We start from the raw sequence: 25,324 nt of genomic DNA, 5'->3' as shown, positions 1-25,324 counted from the left end.
TCCACACACTTTACCACAACACCTACAGAGGCCCTTCAGTCCATTGTGAAACGTGCTGAAGAAGAAGAGGTGCACCTTTTTTAAAAAGGCTTTGCATTCTCTCTACTGGCCAGCAGGGGGCAGCTCCTGTGGCTGTAAAAGGGATTCAACTTGTATACAAGTCTATGGGACCCCAGACCTCAGTTTCCTGCAGCGTTCATGGTATTTGTGCCTAGTTTGAAGTCTAATATACCAGAATTTTTGTTTTTGACCCCATGTAGAGTAAAATAATTGGTATTGTCGGGTAGTTTGTATTTTGGATGCAGCCAATCTTGCAGCTTTTGTGTGCAACCAAATGGACTTAAAGAGACACAGTTCAGCAGATTTGATGCCGTTAATAATTATTGATTGTCAGAACGTGAAGAATCCAGAGAGACTCGGACACTAATAATCTCTCCCTGTTCCCCGTCTCTGGTCCTGAAGCTCTGTGTCAGGTGATCGGCATGTACGACTACGTGGCGCAGAACGACGACGAGCTGGCCTTCCAGAAGGGTCAGGTGATCACAGTGCTCAACAAAGACGACTGTGATTGGTGGAAAGGAGAGCTCAATGGGAGGGAGGGTCTGTTTCCTAGCAACTACGTCAAACTCACCACAGATACTGACCCAAGCACGCAGTGTGAGTACCACAACACACACACACACTTCCTGCGTGGAACATATACAGACGTACTAACCGACTCCCAATGTGAATACAAAGTAGTGTAACACACTAAAACGAACTCTCCCACACACACACTCTCTACACACACACACAGCCCAGAGCCAGGTGTGGAGATGCTGTCCCTCTCTCAGTCTGTGATTGACCTCCCCGGGCTGATTTGACCTCTCACCTTTCACCTTGACACTCCTTTGGGCCTCTTTGATAACCTCCCAGTCATACACCACCTCTGGGTGGTGTGTGTGTGTGTTCGTATGTGCATGCGTGCGTGCGTGTGTGTGTGTATTTGCATGTATTAGTGTGCAAGTGTCCCCTCTTCCCTGCATGTGTCCCTTCAGCATGATCCACCATAGACGTAGAGTTTCTAGAGCGGAGCAGAGAGATGTTGGCGGTAAACAGACTGTGTCTGTGTACAGGCAGGGTTCTCAAAGTGAGGCTCGTGGACTAGTGGTGGACCGAAGTTTAGGTCAAGCCACATAGATAAAAAACGAAACAAAAACCAAGGCAGCATTTCTCCTTAATATTGATCCTTGGATCGAGCCAACTGAGCAGACTGAACCTGTTGAACTTGAGTAGAGCAGAGCTGATGTAAAGTAACGAAAAGTCACTTTGGTAATGGTAAAAAAACAAAACAAAACAATATAAAAACCATTAAATACTCATCAAATTTTAGCCCCGCTCTTTCCCAGTATGCATAATGGTGCCAGGGATCGATGATGGTCAAAGCGAACTGCGATACGTCAACAATTAAAGTGATTTTTATCTGTTTTCCTTGTTGATCCATTAAGTTTTTATTATTGTGAGATTCATAACAGTCTGTTTCACAGTCGTTTCACTTTCATCGTCTACAAACAACCAACACATGTATCATATACCTGTGCACATGTGTGTTGCACATATCAAATGACAACAAGAGCAGGAGAATATTTCTTACTGTTGGATTGATTTTTAAAATCTGAGTTTAATGTAAATCTTGTTCCCAGCCACCCACCCCGGGTGTTTCTTTTAGGGGAAAAACACATCTGTGTGTGGGGAGGGTGAGATATTTAAGCTAGAGAAAAAAATCAAACTGGTCTAAGTCAAAAACTTAAAGAGCCTTCACTAATGAAGGTCGGCTAAATCAGGTTTTTTGTGCTTGTTTGAGCCACAACTTATATATTACAGAGGGTGAGATGCTGCTCTGCCACCTACAGTGAAGCCACATGGGGCAACACAACGACTGGACTTTTTGGATGAGCTGCATACATCTACATATGAACTAGAAGTTAATAATAACAAGTTTATAAAATTGTGTTTTCCTGAGTGAGTATTTGGATCAGTTACAGCTTCGAACCGTAACACAACCTCAGTACTCAAAATTCAGAATTTCATGTTTAGAAATCCAAAATTAAATTTATTGTGGATTCAAATGAAAACAGTAAAAACCGTCACCGATTCCTGTGGTCGGTGTTGAAGAGCGAAAATAAAATAATTTAATTTTTTAAACTCTGATCTCTGTAAATGTGAATTTTATAGAGAGAAAAGGTTCATCTGTTAAGCTGCTGGTTACTGTTTACTGCACATGTAAGTGTGACAGGTCCACATATAACACAAACTAAGAGTCTGTGTCCAGTTTTTAATAGAAATCTGTGAATTTTCTGGTTCTTTCTTCTATTTGAAAATAAATAATAACAATAATAATAAATACAGTGATGACAGTATTTCTAAATGATTGCAGTAGTGGGGATTATGGCTGGTCTTTAAAACGTTACACAAACCAAACGATCTCCTGCCGACTCGCCTCGCTGCCCGCTGTAGCTCCTCTGTTTCTATGCTGGGTTAGACCACGCCTCCACACTCTCCGCCTTGCTGCACGCTCCACCCACCTAGCGGCCCGACTGGTTGTTGTTGCTGTTGTTCTTGTTGTTGTTTTGTTTAGTTGTTTTTGTTGATGTTTGTTGTTGTCGTCCTCTCTCTAGGATCATATCATTACCCAGAACCCCCCTCTCCTCAAAGCCCTCAAAGAGACCCACTAGGCCACGCCCACTAGGCCACTCAACCAATGGGACAGCAGCAAGAGGTCACATGACCCGGAAATGGCGACTCTCCACCAGTAGAAGCCAGAGAGAGAGAGACAGACAGACAGACAGACAAACAGACTGTAACGTTAAAGCGCCCTCTGCTGGCGAAATCTCTGACTGGACTTGGCCAAACTCTGTTTATCTGAGGCTCTGGCTGCACACAGCACTGTTCAGCAGGAGGGAGATCAGTAGTCAGGACTCCTCTCCTCCTCTTAAACTCTTCTTCCTCTTCTTCTTCTTCTTCTTCTTCTTCTCTTCCTGTTTTATCCGTTCCGAGATGCTTAGATAAGGAGGGAAGGGAGAAAGGAGGAGACTATTGATCTCCTTTTATCCAAGACTGGACTGATGAACATGTTTTTGACTGGATCACAGTGACTGTAAACACACACACACACACACACACCGTGCTAGCGTGGTAAAGTGGATAGTGGGTCGTTTTGTGGCTTTATGGGAGACTCTCATTAGAATCAGTCGCTCAGCTCATCCTCCCTCCTCATTCCTCTTTCTAAATTATTTTTTAACCTCGCTCCCATTGGTTCCAAAGCCTGTCAGTCAGAAACGCTGTCTCCACCTCCCTCACTAACCCCTCCCCCTCCCACAGCTTCACAGAAAGACCCACTATCTGCTGGAGGACAAGTCTCAATGTCAGAGTCTTTAACTCTTCTCTCCTCAACGCCAAAGACGCCTTCCAGCTTCCTGTTTCCTCGTCTCCTTCCTTCCCTTCCCCTGCTCTAAAGGAGACGGGAGAGGAGAGGAAGCGAGGCAGTATTGAGATGCGTCCCAGCAGCAGTTACAGGCCAAGTTTCAATCCTCGCTGCTGCTTCCTTCTGCTAGTTTGCCCTCCTTTCACTTTGTGTAGGGAAGGAGGCATAAAAGGAAGCGAGCAGCTGGAATTTAAAAAAAAAAAAAAAAAGCCGTGCTGCTTAGCTAACACACAGACAGACACAGACACACACACACAGACAGACACACACACACACACACACGTTTTTATCCGTTGTAGTTTAACATATGAATATGTATTAACTTTAAATGTTTGTTCCGTTGTTTTTGTTTACATGTTTACTGTTTTGTCTGTTGCTACGATGATGATGGGATGTCATATATATGAGGAAAATGAGGAAAACTGATATGACACACAGAGGGGCGGGGCTTTTAGCTAAAAAAAAAAAAGGCTTGTATCTTTCAGTCATTCCAGTTAAAAGAGCAGTTTGAAATTCAGCCTCCGCGTTAAAATAATCTCGTAACCTCGTGAGTGAAACTCCAGATTAAACCTCCAAAATCTGGTGTGATCGTTTCGAGTGGCCTCATATTTACAGATATCATCTCATTTTCTCAGTCAGAAAACTACAAATATTCCTCCAACAGTCGTTTAGCTGACGTTTAATGTCACAAATTAGCATTATTTTAAATTTATAGAAGCATATTTGTCCCACTGCATTGCACCAAAGTCTGTTAGCTTAATGTCAACCATACTTTATGTGAAAAACAGCTGATTTTAAAGTTTTGCTTCCCGTTTTCCCGACTGCACCATCATTACAAAAATAAATCAGAGTTAAGGAAGGGAAAGTGAAGTGTACGGAGCTCCTGGAGTCTCACAGCGTTTAAATACTTTACCTCGTGCTTGTGGGATATTTGAATCTTTTGTGAACACAATATTTATCTTTCACAATGAGTTACTTTGCACTTCAGCTCTTAACTGTTTGAAAGCCTACAAGGAGTAACCTCAGCAAACTGTTTTTATTGAAATATACCAACAACAATAAATGTCATCTGTATGGGAGAATCTTGTGCGCGCAATTTAAACTTTCTCCACACAACTCATTTAATTGTGGTGCAATTTTTGTGCACACATTTTATCCTTACTGTATGAACGCATTATTCAAATGTTGCGTGATGAATTCATTGAAATCTTTTCCTTATGAGTTATTTATCGCGTGTGGATTGTTTGCTATAAATTCACTTGCGTGTCTCGAGTGTGCAGCTTCACTCACACAACTCTGATAATCAGGTTTTGGTTTGATCACATTGAAATCACACACGTGAAAACTTGTGCGGACAAGATTTTGTCTCTTCAGTGGCTTCAGGGGCTCCGCAGACTTGCGACATTTTCACCGAGCATTAAAAAGCAAATCGTCTGCTCCGATGCACAGGAGCAGACGAAGCTGCCTTCCTGTGGCTTTATTTCCCACAGCCCGCCGTGTTTTTTCCTGGGCATCACACACGAGCCACGGTTGTTCCGCTAAAACGTCGTTATCTCAATAATTACCTCCTGAAAGCATCGTTCTCCTCGTGTCATTTTACCAAGTTAGCATCGTCAGAGGACATTACAGAAACGAACGCAGAGACCTCCGGCCTCGCCCCGCCTTCCCCTCTGTTTGTTGGCATAGCAACAGACTAGTATTAAGAGAATAGGGGTTGCCATATTAGATTTTTATTTCAGTTTGTTGATGACAGTATTGGGATTTTAATGTTTACCCTCAGAAAGAAATAATGAAAGAAATGATTGTTAAACTACGCAACTTTTTATACAATGAGCAATACAGTCATTATAATTATTGTTATTGTTATAATTACCCTGCTTGGATCCCATTGGCTCCTCAGTGTGTCAGTGTTGGAGCTAAAGCTCTCTGATTGGTTCATGAGTCCAGACCGTTGATGTTTTAACAAATCTGGTTTCTTTTGGGAGCTTTTTTTTTTTTCTTTTCTGTTTTTTTAATAACAGCTGCTTGTTTTCGGGGTCCGAGGGGAAGTTTGGTAACCGATGGTCGAGACTTCTTTCAGTCAGAGTTTTACATGAGATCAGAGACCCGTCCGGACCAGAGCCGCGCTCCACGTCTGCCCGTTGTCATTCTGTCCTCATCACTTTGCAGCGCTGCGGGTTAGTTTGCGCTGCAGCTCAAAGACGCTGAAGCCTGGCTCTGATCTGGTCCGGCGTGTTCAAAGAGATAAATCTGTGTATGCTCTTTACATAATCTGATGAATGGTAATGGTGATGCTTCGTATAAATATAAATAGTAATCTGATGAATGAGTGAATAAATGAATGAGTGAATTAACAGCCAAGCCAAATGTAACCAGACTGCACTCTGTGTCGGTGTTAATGAGTGAGTGAAAATAAAGCGCGAATGATCAAACAGATTCATAAAGTATTAAAAAAGGAGAAGAAGAAGGTGATGCTGGTGAATGAAATGTACAGAATGCTAGCACAGAGCTGATAAAGAGAAATAACCAGGATTTTATTTTGGTGGTGAATCTGACTGCTCCTGATGATTAAACGCTCTGAGACAGACTGCAGCGACTGGCCTTGTTACTCATTCTTTCTCACACACACAAACACACACACAGCGAGTAACACCTGTCTTTTAATAATACAAATATTTCATTTCATTCCCTTGGCTTTGTTGTTCCTGTATCTTAAAGGTTTCCAACCCCATGATTTACACTCTGGAATAATGCTAATGCTAATTTGTCTTCCACTGGGCTTTGGTGGAGCCCATAATTCATCCATTTTCTGCTATTGCTCACTCCAGAACCTCCAAATCCACAATTTTCACCGTGCATTAACCAAAACAACAAAAGCTGAATTTTAACTCATTTCCTCTGATTGGCTGCCCCTCGCAAATATGGTTTGAAAAGCAGGTTGGCGGGGCTTCTGTGCTCAAACTCCAGCCATGTCCCCAAGATGACCACAATGGTGTATCCCCTCTTTATGACATCACACACATTCACGAGTAGAGCTTAGATTAAGGGGTGTCCAACTCCAGGGCTCAAGGGCCGGTGTCCTGCAGGTTTTAGATGTGCCCTTCATACATCTGATTTAAATGACTAAGTTCTCCAGAGGCCTGGTAATGAACTCATCATGGCTGACCCAGGGTGAGATCTAAAACCTGCAGGCCACCGGCCCTTGAGCCCTGGAGTTGGACACCCCTGGCTTAGATTATCAGACCTGATCCTTTAAAGCTGAACATATTTAAAGTTAACAGCGTGCCTGGAAACAATAAATGTAACGGACTCATTGAGCGCTTTTCTACTCAAGCACTCAAAAGTGCCTCGCTTACCCATCCATACAAGCTTTCTGTCTAGCATTCACACATATTCACACTCTGATGGGTCCATCGGAGAGTAACTTGGGGTTCAGTATCTTGCCCCAAGGACACTTTGGCATGCTGGCTGGAGCAGCTAGGGATCGATCTGATTAGCAGATGAACTGTTCTGCCTCCCGAGCTACACCCACCATCAATTTTTAACTTTTAACCCTTAAAGTTTGAGATTTTCAAAATAAATCCTCTCTGCTGTCCCTTCATCCTCTGTCTTAAAACCAACAGTTTGAGCTTCTCGTGCCACCAACTCTGCAGGTAATCAGAGTTATAAGGCTGTCTCCTGGCTTCTTGTGTACTTTGTTTGCCCTCTAGTGGCCAACAGTGGCAAAAGCACAAATTTGGACTACATAGTTTAAAAAAAACCCAACAACAACACTGTCGTTTAACGTTGTGAAAACTATATCAAAACTCTAAGATTAGAAATGAGTGCTGTCAAATTACCATAATTTGATATAAATGGTCTCAAAAAGCAGCCCATGGTTACACACACTGACTCCCTCAGGTCTGTTACTGCAAATGCCTTTGAGTTGATCTCAGGTATGTATGTGCTGTTGCAGCTCGACAGGTTTTCTATGTTTGCTCCTTCCACATTTGAGGATGTTTGACTGACTGCTGGTGTGTGTGTGTGTGTGTGTGTGTGTGTGTGTGTGTGTGTGTGTGTGTGTGTGTGTGTGTGTGTGTGTGTGTGTGCGTGTGTGATGCTGCGTTTTCAGGGTGCGCTGACCTGCATCTGCTGGACATGCTGAGCCCCATGGAGAGGAAGAGGCAGGGGTACATCCACGAGCTGATCGTCACCGAGGAGAACTACGTCAACGACCTGCAGCTCGTCACGGAGGTAAACACACGGGGTCTCCTCCATCCTCCTGACTTTATCTGGGTATCAATTTCCAAGCATGTCTCAGTTTGTAAAGTGTATCTGGACATGAGAGGAGCATGGGCGGAAGGATGCACATATCAGAGAGACGTGGCACACAGCTGGAACATTAGGAGGCCTGCACAAGGAGTGATTTTATGTAACACAGCATGTGCTCAGGATATAATTCTCTGGCTTTTCTCAGTAATAACAATGACTTTTATTTCAGGCATATGTGCAATTGTTGACAAACAACAACAACAAAAAAGTCAATAAAAGTAAATTAACAACAATAAATCCTGAATTAAATGGAGGAGAACACATTGAAGCGTTAGGCTTGTTACAAATTTAATCAAAAGCTTTATTTGAACACCTCTAAAAACAAAGTTAAAGTGACAGAAAGGCAAACGCAGAACACTCAGACTGTGGGTTTAAAGAGAGATAAAATACTAAAAAGGTTTTTAGCTTTAACATCCAGCAGTAACAACGACTCGCTGTGATCTCTCCAGAAAGTCTCGTTTTATTTTATTGTTTTGGCTTTTTATCTTTCATCGATCACTCGTTTTTTGCCCATGAGCCAAATACAAACTCTTTTAACAGGAAGTAGACAGCACCAGTAATAAAAATAAAAAAAGAATCGTCCTGATCGTCCGAGCCAAAGATGAAGACATAAACCCAAATTAAAGGCATGGGTTTATAAAAAACTCCTTTGAGTTTTAGCACAATTTTTTCCTCATTTAATGAGAAAGATCATTTATCAAACAGATCATAAAAAGTTTGAGAGTTTATCTGAGTTATTCTGTGCACATTACAGTTTCTCTGTTCAGTGAGTTTCATCACTCTCTGAAAATTTTTTGTCTTTAATATTTTATTTGATCTGAATATTCGAGGACGAGTACAAGCAGGAAATGATCGATTCCCTTGGTAAAATCACACAATCGTGTGTGTGTGTGTGTGTGTGTGTGTGTGTGTGTGTGTGTGTGTGTGTGTGTGTGTGTGTGTGTGTCTGCGCGCAGATTTTCCACAAACCTCTGCTGGAGTGCGAGCTGCTGACAGAGAAGGAGGTCGCCATGATCTTCGTGAACTGGAAGGAGCTCATCATGTGCAACATCAAACTGCTGAAGTAAACACACCAAGCTGTGAAACAGACACACACACACACACACACAGACACTGCGCATGCACTTACTCGACACAGAGACATTTGCATCTGGTGCACGTTTGACTTGCAAAGCTCACCTTGTTCTATTTCCTCCTGTCAGACAGTCGCTGCAGTGTGTTTGTATCTGTGACGGTGAAACTTTTCCTCTGCAGGGCTCTGAGAGTGAGGAAGAAGATGTCGGGCGATCGGATGCCTGTGAAGATGATTGGTGACATCCTGACCAACCAGCTTCCTCACATGCAGCCGTACATCAGGTGCCGTCTGCCATCTCTCAGTCCTGAGTCGGCCTGCAGGGGGATCATCCCCTCAGTTTCGTGTCTTGTATGACTCTTTACGTTTTCTCGTGTTCAGGTTTTGTTCGTGTCAGCTGAACGGAGCCACGCTCATCCAACAGAAAACCGACGACAACCCCGAGATCAAAGACTTCCTCAAGGTACAGCGCTGTAGAGTGAACTGTGGGCAAGGTTTTAGCCCCTCGTCCCAAAGGAAAATCACCTGGATGCTTTTTATAGTGGGGTTTTATTTACTCATGCACGGTCCTGTCATGGTTCACACAGACGCTTCCCTCAGTTTGAAACCTTACTAAGAAAACTGGCAACTCAAACATACCTTTGGTCTTCCTGTTTTCTTTTTTCGTCCGATTGTTGTGCGGGTAATTTTAATGGACACTATAAATGTGGGAAAGTGTGGATGAATAATTGCAGAATAAAGATCTGATTTTCTCCAACTCCCTCACTCTCTGTGTGTCAGAGGTTAGCCATGGATCCCCGGTGTAAGGGAATGCCTCTGTCCAGCTTCCTGCTCAAACCTATGCAGAGAGTCACGCGCTACCCTCTCATTATCAAAAACGTACGCACAGTATCCACACACACATCACACTCCCTCATATTCAGTCTGTTTTCTCAGTGTTTTGCTTTCTAGTTGATCTGTTTTTTGTTTTTAGATTTTAGAAAATACTCCAGAGTCTCATCCAGATCACAGCCACCTGAAAGCAGCTCTGGAGAAAGCAGAGGAGCTGTGCTCGCAGGTGAGAACCCAACACGGGACGATGTCCACACTGCAGTGAAAGCCTCAAATGTGTTAGTCTAGAAATAAAGCTTCACACCTGCGTTATAGTTCAGTAGGTAACATAAAGCAGATGCCTGCATGCATATCCATGAGTATCATCCTGACATCCACTGGTGAAATCCCACAGATTAGAATAATTGATCCAAAGGTTCATTTGATGAAACATCGACCAGAAACTCTCACACTGCAAAATCTTATATTCCTACTTTAACTACTATCAGAGTTTCAGGCTCTCAAAGTGCACGGGGCAGGTTGAAATTGTGTGGGGGTTTTTTCAGCCTTTATAACTTCGTAAGTGCAGGAGACGCACGCATTAAATGAAAATGTTTCATGTTTGGCTTAAACCCGTCTCTCTGGGTTTGAAGCCATTTTTTATAGCTTTGCTGAAGTCAAAGACTGGATGGAAAAAGAAACAGATCCTAGAGAGGTCCACAGGTTTTCCCAACAAGGTCAAAAATAACGTCTTACCCTGGTTTCAAATGTTGTTTATTCCTGAATTAGCATTAAGTATGGTGTGAGAGACTCAGATTGTCTTCCTCCGGCTCAGGTAAACTTTGGCTCTGATCCTGGAGCTGGATGGGACTTCACTCGATGTGTTTTTGTGGGTTTTTCAGGTGAACGAGGGCGTCAGGGAGAAGGAGAACTCGGATCGCTTGGAGTGGATTCAGGCTCACGTTCAGTGTGAGGGCCTGTCAGAGGTACATCTTATCCTCCTGATGCCCTCTGAAAACAAGGCAATGTAAATTTATTTGTATTCGATCAGCAGACGACAGTTTGATAAACTCCTGTTTAACTTTTATATTCATAAAATGCTTTCTATTAACTCTGAAATCATAGCTCAGTCCTCTGAAGGATGATAAACATCCTGCGTCTTTCCAAGCCCGTCAGAAGGCCCACAGTTTAAGTGTTGAATCTTTACTTGAAAGTGGGTTAATTAGGAAATAATAGCAGTAATATCTGCCTGTGTATCCCTCAGCAACTGGTGTTTAACTCAGTCACCAACTGTCTGGGTCCCAGGAAGTTCCTCCACAGCGGGAAGCTGTTCAAAGCCAAAAGCAGCAAAGAGCTCTACGGCTTCCTGTTCAACGACTTCCTGCTGCTCACACAGGTGAGTCCTGCACCTCTGTACAGTTTACATGTTTAGTTTCTTGCCTTAAATCCATCTTTTATGTTGTACATGTCTGAATGTGGCTGGGCTGGTACTGACGTAGCATCTTTCTACTCAATTTAAAAAATGACCCTCACAGGTGACCAAACCTCTGGGCTCGTCAGGCTCGGACAAAGTCTTCTCTGCAAAGACGCACCTGCAGTACCGCATGTACAAGACGGTGAGACTACACAATCTCTTTCTCCAGAGAGACTCGCTGTTAAACCTGCCCTGGGTTATGTAGTGTGAGCTGGATAAACATGTCCTAACTAAGGTTTGTGTTCACTCTCAGCCAATCTTCCTAAATGAGGTGTTGGTGAAGCTGCCGACAGACCCGTCGGGAGACGAGCCTCTGTTCCACATCTCCCACATAGACCGAGTTTACACGCTGCGAGCCGAGAGCATCAACGAAAGGTGAGACGCTTCACGGTCCAGACTGAGCGAACAGGAAATGCCTGCAGTCATACTCTCAAACCTGAAAGTCACTCTTAATCTAGGATTAGTGGATTCGCTTTAAGTTTAGGTCTGTGAGTAATAACATGACTGCCTCACAAGTTAGCAGTGTCTTCAGCTGTGTGTATCATTGCTAGTCTCTAAATGTGTGTGTGTGTGTGTGTTTATTCAGGACGGCGTGGGTTCAGAAAATCAAGGCAGCTTCAGAGCTGTTCATAGAGACGGAGAAGAAGAAGCGGGAGAAAGCGTATCTAGGTACCTGTCCCACTGAAATAAACATCCTCAGATTGACCATGATCAGAAATGTCCTCTGACTCCTCCATGTCTCTGTGCCTCAGTACGTTCCCAGAGGGCTACAGGTATCGGGAGACTGATGGTCAACATTGTGGAGGGAATTGAGCTCAAACCCTGTCGCTCCCACGGTACGTGTGAACTCCTTTTAACTAAATTTGGAAAAGGAAAAACGTTGATTTCAGTTATTGGTTATACATAAGTTCTGTTCTTCCAGGAAAAAGCAACCCGTACTGCGAGGTGACCATGGGCTCCCAGTGCCATATCACAAAAACATTACAGGTAAAACATTACAGGTCTACAGGCAGGCGTTCATTATTATTCCATATTTCAGATTCATTGACTTTTTCATAATAAAATGTATTAATTCATAACGATTGACAGCTCAGTCACAGCTACAGTACACCACTGCAGTGCTGGTTCACTGCTGCAGGGACACAAATATGTCTGCTATAATTTATATTTCACACCATCGTTTTGCTGTTTTCTCTCTTTTTCAGGACACTTTGAATCCAAAGTGGAATTCCAACTGTCAGTTTTTTATTAAGGACCTGGAACAGGACGTCCTCTGTATCACTGTGTTTGAACGAGACCAGTTCTCGCCTGATGGTCAGTGATAGTCGCACGCTGATTTAAATCCCTTCATTTCACGTTCCCTGTCCTTTTCAGGAAGTATGAGTGGTTTTGTTTTCTGTCTGTTTATCATCCTCTTTGCCTCCAGACTTCTTGGGCAGGACAGAAATCCGGTTAGCGGAAATAAAGAAGGACCAGGGCTCTAAAGGACCAATCACAAAGAGGCTGCTGCTCCACGAGGTTCCTACGGGAGAGATCGTCGTTAGGCTCGACCTTCAGCTGTTTGAAGAACCGTGAAACCTGGACGGGGCCACGGCAGACTGGACTGGCCCAAAAAGGACCTGTAGGAGATGATGGTTTGGACTGGACAGCTTAGATGGATTAGACTGGACTGGACAACTGGACTGGTCTCAAATCTTTATTTCTCCGCGTGTACATCTGAGCTTTTTATATCCAGAGAGAAAGGATCAGTTAGCTAAGGGTACAATGATGCCATTACTAAACATCTTCAAGTTTAAAACAAAAAGGAATAACTTCATGAATTACCAGCTGGAGAAAGGACCTTCACATACACACAAAAGCCAAAGTGGCTGAAAATGTGTGTAACTCCATTTCAGCTCCTAAACATTAAAGATAAGCAGCAGTTAGGGTCACCATGGCAATCCTGAGCACGCCTCTTGGAAAACACATCACCGCCTCCAGTCTGTGCCTCCTATCGACCTGCTTACACACCATGGGTGCGGCAAGAAGACTCTCCACAGCGTTTCTGTTTCTGTCAGAACATCTTGATCAGATTTCCATTCGATTCTGTGCAGCAGGCGGAGCTCCTGTGAGTCTGAGGCCTCCATAGTCAAAAGATAGAGCAGACACATGATCCCATGTTCTGCTTATAGTCTGGATCAGCTCTAGTGGGCTTGGTGTTAGATTACAGAGAGGGTTTTTAGAAGAACTTCCTCCCTCAGTCGAGATGAACATTACGCCCATTCATCTGACTGAGATTGCATTAATATATGTGAATAATACAAATATTAATGCATTTTTAGCCACTAATAATAATATACAGTATGCTGGGATTTTTGCTTTGCAGCAATCACACCAAATATGTGACACACTGATATAAAAATAGAGATGAAGTGGACTGGGATCATAAAAAGTTGGTATGAGATTCTTATCATTTCTGGCTTATTCATTTCAGTGGAGAGGGTAAATAAAGAGCTCAACATCCAAATGAGATTTATAGATTTTATTCATCTAAATCTAAATTTGTGTGGCGTTTTTAAATGTCACATACACGTTCACGTCTTAAATCTGGTGTGCTGGTGCTTCCGTGGTTAGAGATTGGACCGTTTCAGCAGGTCTGTCCTGTGATCTGACATTTAAAGAAGCAGCTCGACGGGTTTTCTAGTCTGCAAATGGTTCTCAGTCATGTTGGTACCACTGAGAAGTGAAAATCCGAGACCTGGTCCAGTCCAGTCCAGTCTGCTTGTGCCCCCTCCCTCCTTCAGGACCGGTCCACGTCAGTATTTAGTCGAGTCTTGGAGAAGATCAGTCAGGTCTTTACTGTCTCCTCTCCCTCTGCTTCATCCAGACAGTCTCACAAACACTCCAGCGACAATCCCAGCCCTCCTTCTTTGTCCAACCAAACCCAGACCTTTATGTGAGAGAGTGTGTTTGTGTGTCTGTGAGAGTGTGTGCGTGTGTGTGAGGCAGACGGCCGATGCGAATGACGGTACGAGTGTAAAGATGGACAGGCTAACTAAAAGCACGGTTCAGTCTCCATGCATTTTTACACAGAGTCTCTCAGAGTCTTATGATCAACTCTTTGGGCTTCGGCTCATGTGAGGGGACATTTTTTATAATTTCGCTCTGTTTGGACGCTCACTGAACGCTCGCCACGTTATCTCAGAAAGTGCTAAATATGTACAGGTTAAATGAGAAATCCTAACGATGCAAAATAAGCTGAAGATATAGAGACCCTGATATATGACTGGTGTAAATACATTACAGACAAGATGTCCCCTTCACATGCGTCTGTGGTAATAATGCTGATAATAAGACAGGGAACAGGCGTGAAAGCTGATTTAAACTGAGGTACTGTAAAGAAGAATGTCTTAACTGTTCAGGGTGTTTTTGTTTTTTTGTTTTTATGTATATGTGGGGGGGTCGCAGATTTAGACGATTTCTGTCACACATCTGAACTCTGATGTTATGTTGCTGCTGTGTTGAGCTGTCACAGTGGCCGTCACTATGCAGGGAGGGTAAACCCTGAGGGATTTCGAGGGCCCGCCGCTGGACTGGGGCCCTCGAGCAGGCTCCGTAGGGCACAGATGTATTTTATAGGAATAGCATTTTGACCATTTTCACAGTTTAACCCTATGAAAAGCTCAGAGTAGAAACAACGGTACTGTGCGTCGGCACTCCCAGCACTTTGAAAAGCAGATTTTGGAGCAGAGCAGGACACGAATCTCCTGAATTTCACCCAGCAGCTGTTTTGGGTAATCAGAGCAGGAAGTCTAATAAAAAGAGGCACTCAAAGGATGTGTTTTTATTAAAGTCTTATCATTTTAAAGACATTTTAATGAAGATAAGCAAACTGTACTTGAGCCCAAAGGTGGATCCCAGCAAATAAAAGAAAGTCAGGAGTGATTTTCAGATGCAGTCGTTGGATTTTCTTCTTAAATGGAGAGAATGTAAAAAGAAAAGAGTGATCTGCACAGACTGCTACCATTTTTGTTCAGCATAAGAACTTTATATTTAAAGTAATGGCAATAACTGTGAAGCTGTAATTTGTGGACTGAATTTATTGTCCAAACTATATCTTCTTTCAAAAACTGTCCCAATGTTTCAATTTCAAGCACACTTTGAAATGAATACTTCTCTGATCTTCCTCCTAAAGTTTCCTCGAGCTGATTATTCAAAACGGCGGCTGCGTTCGCCGACAAGGCCGGAAACATCGCCTAGCTAGGTTGCTTAGTAAGATTGTAGATAAGTTAGTTAGCGAGCCACTCGGCCGGTTAGTAAATCTAGTTAGGTGTTTTAATTTAGTGCCAAGTTACAGTAATGTTCTAAATTACCACGAAGACAACAGTTACCTTAGTGACCAGCCACTGTCCAATCAGAAGTCGGCGAGGCTCGGCCAGCTTCAGCAGCTTGACTATGGAGGAAGGTGTGAACGAATGTTTGTGTTTCCCCAGACTGAAGCTGATGATGATGATGATGAATGATGATAAAGCTGTCTTACACCCCTCTGTACTGTCCTGCTCAGTACCCCTCTCGCCTCCTCCTCTCCTCACTGTACTGAAACTAACCCAATCCAGTTTGAACCTTACTGTCTACCTTCCAGGTTGTGTATAATACTGCTGTTATCTGAGAGTTAATATATGAGCGATAAAGGCAGCCTGCTGTTAATTATCACTGTAGAAGATGATGTACGTTGTTGTCTTTCGGTGTTCAGAATAAACTTCAGTTGGACCAAGAACTGCACTGCCTGTGCTGCTGTTTTCATTATGGATTTAACTACTTGTATGATCCAATCATAGACTGTAACTAAAAGATGTATGTACAGGACTGTGCAAAATTCTTGAGCCACCATTAATTTGTTCAATGTTTTACTAGGAAAATGGGGCACGGATGCAGTCATGCACAGAGACAGTATATGAGGCAAAAACTGTTCTCACGAGCTTGAAAGTCGATATCTGGTGTGACGATCTTCATTCTCCGACAGCCTGAACTCTCTGAGGCAGCTTTCTGTAAGCAGTCTTCAGGAATTTTCTCTGGGCTTCTGGAAGGATATTCAAAGCTCTTGGCATGTTGGCTCCCTCTTTTATTTATTATTGTTCTTCAATAAAGCTAATGTCTGTGCAGGTTTAAAGTAAAAATGTATGTAGAAAAGCAATGATGCTTCTCAAAACATCCTAGTTCGGGCACTGCATGCAGATCTGGCTTTGTAAAAGGCACTCAGATTTCTAACATGTTCTTTTTTATTTATTTTTACCAAAAGAAAAAAAGAAAGAAAGCAGTGACTTTGAAAAGAAAGCAAAATAATCTTCGTAACATACCTGATAATTGTTTATAATGTGTAATAATTATAGTGGTTTCAAATACATTTTGCACATCATACTAGATTATTTGATCGCAGTGAAGTGGTGGTGGGGTTAATTCGAGCAAACATAAGCACCTAATAGCACATCAACCGATCTGCGTCTGACCGCAACATTTGTTTGGATGTGTTTGAACTATTTCAGCTTTTACTTTGAAAATACCAGGAAATAAGCAAATTCTTTATGCAATCATTGTTAGAAAAAAAGGGGGGGAAAAAACAGGCAGAACGACAACTGAGCTGAGCGCGTGAGACAGTCAGCAAAAACACACCGAAAAAAACTTTATTTAAACCGGCCCAGGTAACAGCGGCGCAGGAGGAGAGGGAGGCTCGGGACATTCAGTTCTTTCACAGAGAGGGAGGAAACCCCTCAGGATCACTTCCCAAACACACACTGGGAATATTTCTCCAAACTTCTGATAGATTTCATTTAAACCAGCATGGCTGCTGCGCTATTCAGAGCTGCAACAGGACTGAGTGTCAGAGTAGGTATACTTTATTTTTACATTTATTCTGTAGCTGATAGAACGAGTTTGTGTCTGCAGCTTCTCATTACTTTACAGCTGATTAACAGCCTGGCATGCACACGCACACACACACACACACACACACACACACACACTGATAACAAGTTTTAGTTTTATTCCCTGAAACTCTGTAACATCCTAATCCTCAGATCATCACTGAGAGAGCTCTAGGGACTGATATTGAGAGGCCCCACATGAAACCGAATCATTTTATTGTAAATGAGTCCAGTTTAGATTAACTGGGCTCTGGTTTTCAGGCTCATGAGTAACGCTGTGCTCTAATAAAGATGGCAGTGGCGCTCAGTCACGGAGTCTAAGCGTGGTTTTATACTAAATAACTGCAAGTATTTAGACTAATCATTTTACACAAGTTAACCAGTCAAATTGGATCATGGTTATTGTTTCATAAGCTGGAGATCATTTATGCAAGTAGTTTAATATCTGCATATTAAATAACCCAGACTTTAAAGCTGCTAAATGTTTGTAATGTGCAATAAAAAGTAGGCGCAGGCATTTGCAACATATTTATCTGCACTTAGTTGTATATACAATTAGACTTTTTACCACTCATGTTTTTGAGATTTTGTTTAAAATACTGCTTATTATTTCCACTACTGTAGCAAATACAATGAAATCTCGTCATGTGCACTGTAAGGTGGAAATTTGAATTTAATTAAAGTTCTTCTGGCTACTGTTTGTAAAATACACTGTTACCACCAGGGGGCAGTGTTTTACCAGTGGGCGTGTAAAATGTTCTCAGACCTGTGCTACTATTCAGGTTCTTTTTTTTTTTCTTTCTTTTATCCCTTTCCATTTTTTATGTTTGTCTTTTCCAAGGCCATCCTGGAAATGAGAGTGTGACGTAATTCCAAGTCAGTCCACCAAATACGTCTGACCTGACCATCTGACATTTAAATGAAAAAATCCAAGGGAATATGCACAATTTTGTATCCCTACTCTTATTTGGTTTCTTTAACAAAAATAATAATAAAAAAAAATCTCAAAGGATGAAGGCAGAGCACAAATCCTCTTTGGGCTTATGTCAGGAAGGGCACCCGACATAAAACTGCCAAATCAAACAATTGGTGACCCCATGTAGCAAGAGGGCATGAAGATGGGCTGTTTTAGATGTTACTGCTACTCTCAAACTTTTTGAGAGATGTTTTTTAAATTATTATTGTGTAAAATGCTTCTTAAGCTTAAGGTTTTTCAAAATTTTGAGGCTAAATATCGGGTACTATGGCTATTAATCGCCTATTAATCCCAAATCAGATGAATGGGGGAAAACACTTCCATTTAACTTTATTTCGAGAAAATAACTAAAAATTTCGAGTCATGGATCCTTTGTTTTTGTGGTGGAAACGGGCTTCCATAAGATTCTGTTAATATTATATCAAAAAAAATTGTGATGGTGTTTTTCTCTTATTTTTATATTATATTTATGGACAACAGGCAAAGATTGTTTCAGAAGCAGAGCGAGATAAGTTTCAGTTTATGCAATATAAGCATTTTCTCTCGTGTACTGAGTACTATTACAACACATAACGCCCATTGTAAGAATAAAATACTCTAGTCCCACCTCACAGGCCCTTTTTAGGCACGGTCTTGAAAACCATTCACAGCAGATGGATGCCCCTCCCTTCAGCTGGCGGCTTCTTCCTGCTAAAAGGCAGTTTTTCCTTCCCACTGTTGCCAAAGCATCTGCTTATAGGGGGTCATATGAGTGTTGGGGTTTACTCTATTTTCGTTGTTAATTTGAAAGTAAATGACATTAAAAAAAATGACAGTTTTACAATGAAATGTGAGCATTCATGATTTATGTGTGGTTCTGTATGTGTGCATGTTCAGCGGATCCACGGGGAGTTTTGTAGAGTGATGTGGACGCCACAGGCTGCTCGGTTCAGCTCCAAACCATCAGACAGAGACCCGCCACGCAGAACACACATCAGTAAGAAAACACACGTCCTCTCCTTTTGTCTTCTTTTGGCAGTCTAGACAGAGGCTGGAAACAAGGTCACAGAGAGAGACACACAAAGAAAAGTACGGTATGCAGCAAAGGTCGCAGCAGACGAAGGGTATAGGAGTTGATTTTGGGGGTTATTACACTTCCTGTTGTGCAGAAATTGCCTGCAACTAAAGATAGTCCTCAGTGAATAGGAATGAGTGCGATAGCTTAAAACAATTACATCTGTTTCCAGTCAAAAGTTCCACATTTCATGCAACTGCAGTATAAAAATCCTCTAAACAAAAGTAAAACAGCTCTCATGTACTCCAGCCTTCCAGTCTCCAGTTTTAGTTTCCCTGACAGGGAAGACGATTTTGCATTCTGCTAATGCGTGCTGAGTGGCCTGTTAAGAATGCATGACAGGACACATTCTTTTGATGGTATTCATCTGCAAAAAATAACTAGGTTTAATTAAACCACAACATAAACGTGCGTCTGTATAAGAAGCAGGTGTTTATGGTGGGCGAAGGTTACTTCTAAAAATCAAAATGGTGCTGTGGTCTGATGTGTCCATAACACTAACAAAAAGTACTGCTATGTGCTAGAAACTTGTTAAAATCTAATAACATAACTGTATCTGTTATCTCAGCTCCTGCTTTGATAAAATATGAAGAAGATTATTTACCCCACGGAATAGAAACTGCTCACAGTCTTCTCTCTGCTGACAGAGAAAGCCAAGGCCCAGCCTGCAGAAGAAGCTGATAAAGGTCTGGACAAATTCTTCTCTGAAAGGAGGCCAGCCACAGCGCCCCCTGCTGTTGGTGAAGGTCAGTACATTCAGGATGTGCTTAGTCAGGGTAACAGTTGGTAGACACGACTTAGTGGTGTAATAGTGGTGTAATTAATTCACTGTAAATATATGAGTAAAATGTTTCTACAAACAGCTTTTTTGTGCTGCTGCTTGGTTAGGAAACCAAAATGTATCCATTAAAAACAGAACTGGGAGTTTTAGGAGGGCTAATGGAACAGTCATCATCTTAAGATTAGTACAATCTGATTCAAAAAGCTGAAGTGGGTATCAGTGAAACCAGCTGATGTATTCAGATCTGTGTTACGCTCTGTTTATCATGGCAGGAGAGCTCATATAGCATAGCGGACGCTAACAGTAAAGGGTCTAAATTTGGCAGTAATGACTGCGTGCAAAAACAAAAACGTTTCTTCTTTCTTGTATGTTTATAAAATTTTTGGCTGCATGCATAAACCTGTCAGAGTAGTATATGGAGTATGATAAAGGTAGTGACAAATTCCTGCTTGCTTGCTACTGAATCACCTAAAAGAAATCCATTATTTCTACACAATAATTAACAAAAACCCAGGAAAGGTGAGAAGGTTTCACTCTGGTTAAAGACCTTTTTTCTTGCAGAGCTTTCCAAAGCTGCCACCATGATAAATACCAGCTCAGCCCAGGATCCACATGAAGCAGCTAACAGAGACTCTTTGGAGAAAGAAGAGGAGAAAGCCAGCAAAGCAGAAGCCATGATACCTGAGTCAACTTTAGCAGAAGTGAAGGCTGATGTGGGGAGTCTTGAAGCTGACGCTCTGCAAGAAACATGTGACTCGCTCCAGAAGGGAGCTGAGGAGCTAGCAAAAGAGTTGGAAGTGAAGATGCCAATAGAAGATGTTTCTGTTTCTGAAGGTGCAACAGAGGTGGACAATTTAACACTAGATTCCATCCCTGAAGCTGCAGATACACTGGAAGCTGAAACATCAGCAGTCCCTGAAGCTGTGATTGGATCTGAGCAAGGACCGATACAGTCGTCTGACACTGACCAGGAACTGAGACTAAACGATGGGGTGATCAATCAGAACAAAGTAAAAGGGGCAGCGGAGCCCGAAGGAAATGTTTTGGAGGCCATGTCTCTTGAGTCTGTGACCTTGGCTGAAGTTGAGGTGTCTTTGGGAACTCTGGAAAGCGAATCTCTGAGTGAAACCTCGACTTATCTGGAGAAAGAAGCTGCAGTTCTTGCTGTAGAGAAGAAGATGGAGGTAGAGGAGGAAACCACTACCAAAGAGATGACTGAGGCTACACACGCTGACCCTCTGTCTCTGCCTGAAGTCGTTTCTCTGCCTGAAGATGTGCAGACTGATGCACTGATGGAGAAGCTGCTCTTTACTGTTCCTGCTAGCGTAGAGGGTGCACGAGAGAGCCCGATTATTGAGGAGGCTGTAACAGCAGGCAGTCCGGATGGTAAGTTAAACTCCTGTGAGCGGTGAAGCGATGGTAGAAGAAACAGCTTCTTAAAGGCAAACTGATATTTGGTACGTTAGTTGGTTTTCTTACCAAGAGCTAGATCCAGGAGAGTCACATTAGTTTAACTGAAATCCAGTTTGAACACACACAGCACGCGTTAACGGGGCAAATCTCTGTTAGCGAGTAAATGCGGATCGCCCCGTGCGCGGGGCTGCACAGCATCAACGCGTTAGCGCTGTAGGCTCGTTAACGCGTTAGCGCCGTGCAACCCCACGCACGGGGCGAGCCGCATTTACTCGCTAAGAGAGATTTGCCGTGTTAATGGAGTTATGGCGTTAACGTCATTTTAACGAGATTAACGCTGACAGCAGTACTTCTTACAGGTTAAAGTTTCAGAGCTTGGGTTTGACTTTAGCCATGGATCTAATGTGGAGAAAATAAATAAATAAATAAATAAATACAATGGGATCCAAAATTAATCCGTGCGGTACACCACAAATGTGTGAAGATGAATAACACTAGATAACATTTCCAAACATTCAACTTACATATTCATTTAAAATAAGTAAAAATTAAACTGTAAATTGTCATTTGTCTTCAGTATAGGAAATAATTAAATGCTTAATATTTATTAGCTGGAAAAACAGGACAAATGGTTGTTATTACATAAAGTGTCATGTTTCGGCTGTGTGCAGGCAGGAGAAGGACCCAAACGCAAAACTCACGACAACAAAATTAAACTCAAAAAGCTGCTTTATTGCAGAATGACATGGAAAAACTAAACTAAACTAAACTAAACTAAGACATGGATAAACTGACACACAGGGAAACACAGCTATGAGGGAGACTATGACACTGTCAAAGAGAAACACAGGGCTTAAATACACTGAGGGATAACGAGGGAATGAGACACAGGAAGAGAGCACAGCTGGGAGTAATCAGGCTGGACAAGACAAGGGAAGCCAAACTAGAAACACTGACATGAGACACGGACCTTCAAAGTAAAACAGGAAACACACTGACTGAACTCTAAACATGTAAACGTAACAGCAACTGGGGAGACAGAACATAGGAACCTGAAACATGGTACAGAAAGGCACAGTATGGAACACAGTGAAGCCATATTACAAGAACTAAGCCGATGATAACCATAACTGAAACCTAGGGAAATAATAACTATAAAGATCAAAACAGCACAACCCACATGAACATAATGAACTCACAGGGAAAGAGTAAAACTAAATACAGTGAACATAGAAACACAAGACCTCTTCAAAATAAAACAGGAAACATAAGACGCAGACATGACAACCTGAACTAGACAATGTAAGACACAGACATGAAACACATGAAGGGCAAGGGAGACTTAACAGGGGTTGGAGGACACAAGGGGAATCTAATAACAAAGAACTATAACAACCTAGGCATGATAAAAACTTAGAAAACCTAAAGGGCTTAAATATGAACATAAACTAAAACTCCAAAACGCTGGGCCATGAGACCCAGGATCGTGATATAAAGTGGTTACCTCTGGTGACAGAGTAGGCTCTTTTTAGAGGTTAATAATGAAATCAATGAAATTAAATGTACTTGATGCCAACCCACCTTATAAGATGACATTATCTCCACCATTATTTTCTATTTAAGTGAAGCCTCACACTCAGTTTACAAGCCAACTGAAATGTGGTTGGATTTCAGAAGACTTGTTGGGACTGACTTCTCACCAGCATCATGTCAGTGGTAACAACGACTCAACTATTATGTTCTCCAACTGGGAACACATATTTCAAGAAACTCCCTTTTTGCTTTGTATGTAGTGTTATGAAGCTTAAGGGCACAGTGCTTATACTGCTGTATGTATGATGATGACTAAGGTTTGTATACAAATACCATATAATTCATTCGTAATACTCCTGTATGGGGGCTGATGGATGTTGTGGGGTTAAACGTAGTTGAAAACACTGAAATATAAACTCTGTGATGAAGACCTTCATTCAAACTTTGACAAAAGCAGATAAAAGGCAGGAAGGGTTTTCAGTTTTTCTATAAAATTCCAAGGAATGTGTCAACTAAAGCTCTGGACCTACGTACTTTACACTGTCCTGTTTCTTCAGTTGTAACAGCTTCTGTTGATAACGTGGCTGCAGAGTCAGATCATCCTCCAGCTCCTCCTCTTCCTCTGAAAGAGGAGCTGCTGGTACAAGAAGAGGAAGGAGCCACAGGAGATAAAGAAGATACAGGGACACACACAGGTAAAGAGCACAGACATATACAGCTATAAGGTGGTTTGTCTACATTAAAGTACATTTTCTGTCCTAATGGTGTCTGTGTTTTGTTGTCTCACTTTGATCATGCTGTATTTTCCAATGACCAGTATCAGCTGGGAGTCAGAAAATGTTGTTTTAATGTGTGTTTTTCAGATTTGGATCCTGTGCAGAGACTCTTCCTGGAGAAGATCAGAGAATACACTAACATGCACAGGTAGAGAGATAAAGAGTTACAGTTGAATTTAATAGGAAAAACATTTAGAGAGTCTACATTACAGCTAGAATAACCAACACATTAATTATTGTACATTTCCTCAGAAGCATTATCCACACTACCAGATATAATTATCTGTCTGAATCCCATTATCAGAAAATCAACCGTAATTACATTTTCTCTAAGTGTCTGCCAGGTATTGGCCACATGTGGACTGTTTATTCCTACTGTTTGTTCCATGCTACATGTATTCTTATTTAACTTTGAGTATTCCTTTCCTCAAACTGTATGAGTGAAACTCTTTAACTGGAAGCAAGCCGTGTAAAGAGACATCAGCTGATTTGTCATCTCACTCTTTAAGGTCGAATGCAGGATTCCTGGAGGCGGAGCCAGATTACCAAAAAAACCTGTCAGAGGAGACGGCTAAGCTCCAGAGAGTCTATGGAGGAGGAGACCTCAGCAGCTTCCCTCAGTTCACCTTCAATGGTGAGAGTGATGATGAAGGGAGTGATGGGGAATGCTCAGTGACATGGCATTGTGGAGTGTATGAGAAATCCACCTGGACTGTGTATAAAGTATAACGCCGCTCTGTTCCAATCTTTTCAGGTGGCAAATTGCCCTCATAAAATAGATTCATGAATGGGAAAAAATTGGAGCTGTACTGCATGATTTGGGGATCTGGCTTAAATTAAAGTGAGGAGAGACCCTGGGACAGGACCAAGACATACTGCATTCATATCCCCCAGAAGATCTGCGGGTGGTGGCTGGGTACAGGGAGGTCTGAGTGTCTCTACTTAGACTGCTAGATGGATAAGCTGCAGGTTGTAAAATACAGCGTGTTGTCACATAAATCTGATTGAGATCCTTAATTCCAAATATCGCATTGGTGGATACCTAATCACAGCAGCAGCTAGAAGTATGATGGGGAAAAACAGAAACATCCACCCAAAAGGGGAGAATTTCAGTTCAGTTTTATTCACATCGTGCCAATTTGCAACAACAGTCACCTCAAAATGTTCTTTATTGTAAGGTGGAGACACTACAATGAGCAAGAAGTTGGTGACAGTGGAAAGTAAAAAATCCCTTTTAACAGGAAGAAACCTCCCTTTGATTTATAGTAGGAATACAAGAGGAAAACTTTTTTTTAAAAGCTGTTTAAAATGTATAGAAATGCTCAGAATATCTCCCTGTGGAGATGATTCTCTTTGGAATCTTATGATGCTGCTGTTCTGTAGCACTGCTAATGATGGGCAGTAACATGACAAAAATGTTACAAGATAATTAAAAGAAATTAACACACTTCTGCTGTTTTCTCTCTAGATCCCAAATTGGACCAGGAGTCCAAATGATCTGTAAATGGTGCCTCCAACTCGCTACACTCTTCCTCAACCTCTCCCTCTCCATTAACTCCTCAATTCATCTTTATTCCAAGGAAGAAAAAAGAGGAAGCATATGCATTGAAATCTAACGGTGTGGTTCTCTGGCTAAAATGTGGGGAACGTGTTACTTGTGGGTGTTTGTTTTCTGTGTGATGTCCAGTACTGAAATTTATTAGATTAAAACACAAAAAAAGCATTTTTTTAAATGTTCAGCAGCATTTGTGTGTGTGTGTG

General features: G+C 42.1%; 2 protein-coding genes across 6 annotated transcripts in view; both read left to right on the top strand.

Moving 5' to 3' along the window:
* itsn1 (intersectin 1 (SH3 domain protein)) overlaps positions 1-15,886 on the top strand; it is a 52,251-nt gene extending 36,365 nt beyond the window's left edge. For all 5 annotated transcript variants that reach the window (XM_012919709.2, XM_012919708.2, XM_012919707.2 and 2 more), the window contains 16 exons: positions 463-657; positions 7,575-7,696; positions 8,731-8,837; positions 9,029-9,130; positions 9,228-9,309; positions 9,627-9,725; positions 9,820-9,903; positions 10,559-10,642; positions 10,921-11,052; positions 11,192-11,272; positions 11,384-11,505; positions 11,717-11,799; positions 11,883-11,966; positions 12,053-12,117; positions 12,336-12,444; positions 12,557-15,886. In XM_012919709.2, coding sequence (XP_012775163.1) covers positions 463-657; positions 7,575-7,696; positions 8,731-8,837; positions 9,029-9,130; positions 9,228-9,309; positions 9,627-9,725; positions 9,820-9,903; positions 10,559-10,642; positions 10,921-11,052; positions 11,192-11,272; positions 11,384-11,505; positions 11,717-11,799; positions 11,883-11,966; positions 12,053-12,117; positions 12,336-12,444; positions 12,557-12,705 — 1,700 coding nt within the window. In that variant the 3' untranslated portion in view covers positions 12,706-15,886. The remainder of the gene's footprint in view (positions 1-462; positions 658-7,574; positions 7,697-8,730; positions 8,838-9,028; positions 9,131-9,227; positions 9,310-9,626; positions 9,726-9,819; positions 9,904-10,558; positions 10,643-10,920; positions 11,053-11,191; positions 11,273-11,383; positions 11,506-11,716; positions 11,800-11,882; positions 11,967-12,052; positions 12,118-12,335; positions 12,445-12,556) is intronic.
* Positions 15,887-16,743: 857 nt separating this feature from the next.
* On the top strand, positions 16,744-25,296 carry LOC101468304 (uncharacterized). Its single transcript, XM_004553555.4, has 8 exons — positions 16,744-16,992; positions 18,883-18,982; positions 19,708-19,806; positions 20,403-21,227; positions 23,345-23,482; positions 23,651-23,711; positions 24,073-24,197; positions 25,032-25,296. The coding sequence occupies exons 1-8, from the start codon at positions 16,948-16,950 to the stop codon at positions 25,058-25,060; spliced, it is 1,422 nt and encodes a 473-aa protein (XP_004553612.1). The 5' UTR covers positions 16,744-16,947; the 3' UTR covers positions 25,061-25,296.
* Positions 25,297-25,324: the final 28 nt, after the last annotated feature.

Source organism: Maylandia zebra, linkage group LG13 (genome assembly GCF_041146795.1).
Source record: "Maylandia zebra isolate NMK-2024a linkage group LG13, Mzebra_GT3a, whole genome shotgun sequence".
Classification (NCBI taxonomy): domain Eukaryota; kingdom Metazoa; phylum Chordata; class Actinopteri; order Cichliformes; family Cichlidae; genus Maylandia; species Maylandia zebra.
This window is presented reverse-complemented; position numbering and strand designations above follow the sequence as displayed.

What these genes read in the sequence shown, in the direction of transcription:
- LOC101468304 (XM_004553555.4), top strand. Translation starts at nt 16,948, where the DNA reads ATGGCTGCTGCGCTATTCAGAGCTGCAACAGGACTGAGTGTCAGA. An exon ending in CAACAGGACTGAGTGTCAGA is followed by an intron (nt 16,993 to 18,882) that starts GTAGGTATACTT and finishes GTGCATGTTCAG; the next exon opens with CGGATCCACGGGGAGTTTTG. An exon ending in GCCACGCAGAACACACATCA is followed by an intron (nt 18,983 to 19,707) that starts GTAAGAAAACAC and finishes CTCTGCTGACAG; the next exon opens with AGAAAGCCAAGGCCCAGCCT.